This window comes from Oncorhynchus nerka, unplaced genomic scaffold, assembly GCF_034236695.1.
Source record: "Oncorhynchus nerka isolate Pitt River unplaced genomic scaffold, Oner_Uvic_2.0 unplaced_scaffold_4321, whole genome shotgun sequence".
Lineage (NCBI taxonomy): Eukaryota > Metazoa > Chordata > Actinopteri > Salmoniformes > Salmonidae > Oncorhynchus > Oncorhynchus nerka.
Genome location: NW_027036976.1, coordinates 10001 through 15000, shown reverse-complemented (window position 1 = coordinate 15000; position 5000 = coordinate 10001). Strand labels below are relative to the sequence as shown.

Genomic DNA, 5000 nt, shown 5'->3' with positions numbered 1-5000 from the left:
ACACCTCAATGTAAACAGTATATTCCATAATTCTCAGGAGTTAGAGTCACTTACATCATCACCCCGCTGTCCTTTGTCCCCATTGGCTCCTTTTGGGCCCAGTGTACCCTATCAGAAGATGACATGATAACATGACATATGATTTGATACACAGTAGTCCTCACACATCTACACTAACTCATGTACACACTAATTAATGTACACACTAATTAATGTGCCACACTAACTAATGTACACATCCACACTAACACATGTACACACTAACACATTACACACTAACTCATATACACTAACTCATGTACACACTAACTAATGTACACACTGACTCATGTACACTAACTCATGTACACTAACTAATAGCCACACTAACTCATGTACACACTAACTAATGTACACATGACAATGCACACTAACTCATACACTAACTCATACACTAACTAATACACTAACTCATACACTAACTCATACACTAACTCATACACTAACTCATGTACACACTAACACATGTACACACACTAACTCATAATACACACTAACTCATACTTTAATAACTCATGTACACACTAACTCATGTACACACTATAACTAACTCATGTACACACTAACTCATGTACACACTAACTCACACTAACTCTGTACACACAACTCATGTACACACTAACTCACACTAACTCATGTACACACACATAACACATGTACACACTAACTCATGTACACACTAACACACTAACTCATGTACACACACACTAACACCATGTACACACTAACTCATGTACACACTAACTCATGTAACTAATGTGCACACAACTCAGCACATGTACACACTAACTCATGTGCCTGCAGACTAATGTACACACTACTAACTCTAATGTACACACTAACTCATGTACACACTAACTCATAACACAACTCATGCACACACTAACACATGTACACACTAACTCATGTACACACTAACTAATGTACACACTAACTCATGCACACACACACTAACACATGTACACACTAACTCATGTACATGTAACACTGACATGTACTAACGTACACACTAATGTACACATAACTCATGTACACACTAACTCATGTACACACATAACTCATGTACACTACTAACTCATGTACACATAACTCATGTACACACACACTAACTCATGTACACACACACTAACTCATGTACACACTAACTCATGTACACACTAACTCATGTACACACTAACTCATCAGTACACACACACTAACACATGTACACACTAACTCATGTACATGTACACACTAAACTCATGTACACACTAACACATGTACACACTAACACTAACACAACTCATGTACACACTCACTAACTCATGTACACACACTAACTCATGTACACACACTAACTCATGTACACACTAACTCTATAATACACACTAACTCATGTACACACTAACTCATGTACACACTAACTCACACACTAACTCATGTACACACTAACTCACACACACAGTAACTCATGTACACACACACTAACTCATGTACACACTAACTCATGTACACACTAACATGCACACACACTACTCATGTACACACTAACTCATGTACACTAACTCATGTACACACTAACTCATGTACACACACTAACACATGTACACACTAACTCATGTTTTATGTACACACTGACTCATGTACACTAACACATGTACACTAACACATGTACACACTAACTCATGTACACACTCCTAACTCATGTACACACACTAACTCATGTACACTAACTCAACTGTACCACTAACTCATGTACACCTAACTCACACACTAACTCATGTACACACTAACTCATGTACACACTAACTCATGTACACACTAACTCATGTAACTCTCATGTACACACTGACACTAACTCATGTACACACTAACTCATGTACACACTAACTCATGTACACTAACTCATGTACACACTAACACTAACTCATGTACACACTAACTCATGAACACACTAACTCATGTACACTAACTCATGTACACACTAACTCATGTACACACACTAACTCATGTACACACACACTAACTCATGTACACACTAACTCATGTACACACTAACTCATGTACACACTAACTCATGTACACTAACTCACACTAACTCATGTACACACTAACTCATGTACACACTAACTCATGTACACACTAACTCATGTACACACTAACTCATGTACACACTAACTCATGTACACACACACTAACTCATGTACACACACACTAACTCATGTACACACTAACTCATGTACACACTAACTCATGTACACACTAACTCATGTACACACTAACTCATGTACACACTAACTCATGTACACACTAACTCATGTACACACTAACTCACACTAACTCATGTACACACTAACTCATGTACACACTAACTCATGTACACACTAACTCATGTACACACTAACTCATGTACACACTAACTCATGTACACACACACTAACTCATGTACACACTAACTCATGTACACACTAACTCATGTACACACACACTAACTCATGTACACACTAACTCATGTACACACTAACTCATGTACACACTAACTCATGTACACACACACTAACTCATGTACACACTAACTCATGTACACACTAACTCATGTACACACTAACTCATGTACACACTAACTCATGTCGTCTTGCTGTGAGATGATCTTCCTGCATCAAACTGGCTCAAATGAAGAGCTGTACCTTGATTCCGGGCAGTCCGTAGTTACGGGTCGTCTAGGTTCTCCGTCTTTCCCCTGATCTCCCTTAAACAGAAAATACACTGTCAACATCATCATGTTAACAACTATGTCGCCCAGCTCAAGTCACCATGGTAACAACAGTACAACAGGAAGTCATCTTACTGTACCTTAGTTCCTTTGGTTCCGTATGGACCAGGATCTCCCTTAGGACCGCCGTCTCCCTGTGAGCCCTACAACCAGAACACGCTACTTTAAACACAGAACAATGGAACATAGAACAATAGAACACAGAAGTCAGACTATAGAACATGGAACATAGAACAACAGAACACAAAAGTCAGAATATAGAACACGGAACAATGGAACATCGAACAACAGAACACAAAAGTCAGAATATAGAACCCAAACATCAAAGTGTTCTAGAGCCCCTGAGGTTTCCTGATGAAAAACAGCAGAGCTTCACCACATCACAGAGTTCTACTACTTGTTAACCACCAGAGCATACAGCCCCAGTGAGTGGCCCCTACACCCATAACTACATGTGGCTAAAATGTGTGTGTGTGTGTGTGTGTGTGTGTGTGTGTGTGTGTGTGTGTGTGTGTGTGTGTGTGTGTGTGTGTGTGTGTGTGTGTGTGTGTGTGTGTGTGTGTGTGTGTGTGTGTGTGTGTGTGTGTGTGTGTGTGTGTGTGTGTCGTGGACCAAGCTGCTTAATCAGAATAACTGTGTTTACATTCTCTGTTAGCAGAATGTTTATAAACTAACCCCTGGGGGGATTAGTTTATACATACTGTAAACACACACACACACACACACACACACACACACACACACACAAACACACACACACACACACAGTTCATTCAGAAAGTATTCAGACCCCTTGACTTTTTCCACATTTTGTTACATTACAGCCTTAATAATAATAACACACAATACTCCATAATGACATCACAATACTCCATAATGACATCACAATACCCCATAATGACATCACAATACCCCATAATGACATCACAATACCCCATAATGACATCACAATACCCCATAATGACATCACAATACCCCATAATGACATCACAATACCCCATAATGACATCACAATACCCCATAATGACATCACAATACTCCATAATGACATCACAATACCCCATAATGACATCACAATACCCATAATGACATCACAATACCCCATAATGACATCACAATACTCCATAATGACATCACAATACTCCATAATGACATCACAATACCCCATAATGACAACACAATACTCCATAATGACATCACAATACTCCATAATGACAACACAATACTCCATAATGACATCACAATACTCCATAATGACAACACAATACTCCATAATGACATCACAATACTCCATAATGACATCACAATACTCCATAATGACATCACAATACTCCATAATGACAACACAATAATAATGACATCACAATACTCCATAATGACATCACAATACTCCATAATGACATCACAATACTCCATAATGACAACACAATACTCCATAATGACATCACAATACTCCATAATGACAACACAATACTCCATAATGACATCACAATACTCCATAATGACATCACAATACTCCATAATGACATCACAATACTCCATAATGACATCACAATACTCCATAATGACAACACAATACTCCATAATGACATCACAATACTCCATAATGACAACACAATACTCCATAATGACATCACAATACTCCATAATGACATCACAATACTCCATAATGACATCACAATACTCCACAATGACATCACAATACTCCATAATGACATCACAATACTCCATAATGACATCACAATACTCCATAATGACATCACAATACCCCATAATGACATCACAATACCCCATAATGACATCACAATACCCCATAATGACATCACAATACCCCATAATGACATCACAATACTCCATAATGACATCACAATACTCCATAATGACATCACAATACTCCATAATGACATCGCAATACCCCATAATGACATCACAATACCCCATAATGACATCACAATACCCCATAATGACATCACAATACTCCATAATGACATCACAATACCCCATAATGACATCACAATACCCCATAATGATATCACAATACTCCATAATGACATCACAATACCCCATAATGACATCACAATACCCCATAATGATATCACAATACTCCATAATGACATCCACAATAATAATGACATCACAATACCCCATAATGACATCACAATACCCCATAATGACATCACAATACCCCATAATGACATCACAATACTCC

At 38.1% G+C, this 5000-nt stretch overlaps 1 protein-coding gene across 1 annotated transcript in view; it reads right to left on the bottom strand.

Moving 5' to 3' along the window:
• Positions 1 to 2705: 2705 nt before the first annotated feature.
• Positions 2706 to 5000, bottom strand: part of LOC135566538 (collagen alpha-1(VI) chain-like) — a 7173-nt gene continuing 4878 nt past the window's right edge. The window contains exons 5-6 of the mRNA XM_065014233.1: positions 2872 to 2934; positions 2706 to 2767 (exon numbers count right to left, since the gene is read on the bottom strand). Of these exons, the coding sequence (XP_064870305.1) occupies positions 2728 to 2767; positions 2872 to 2934 (103 nt within the window). The 3' untranslated portion in view covers positions 2706 to 2727. The remainder of the gene's footprint in view (positions 2768 to 2871; positions 2935 to 5000) is intronic.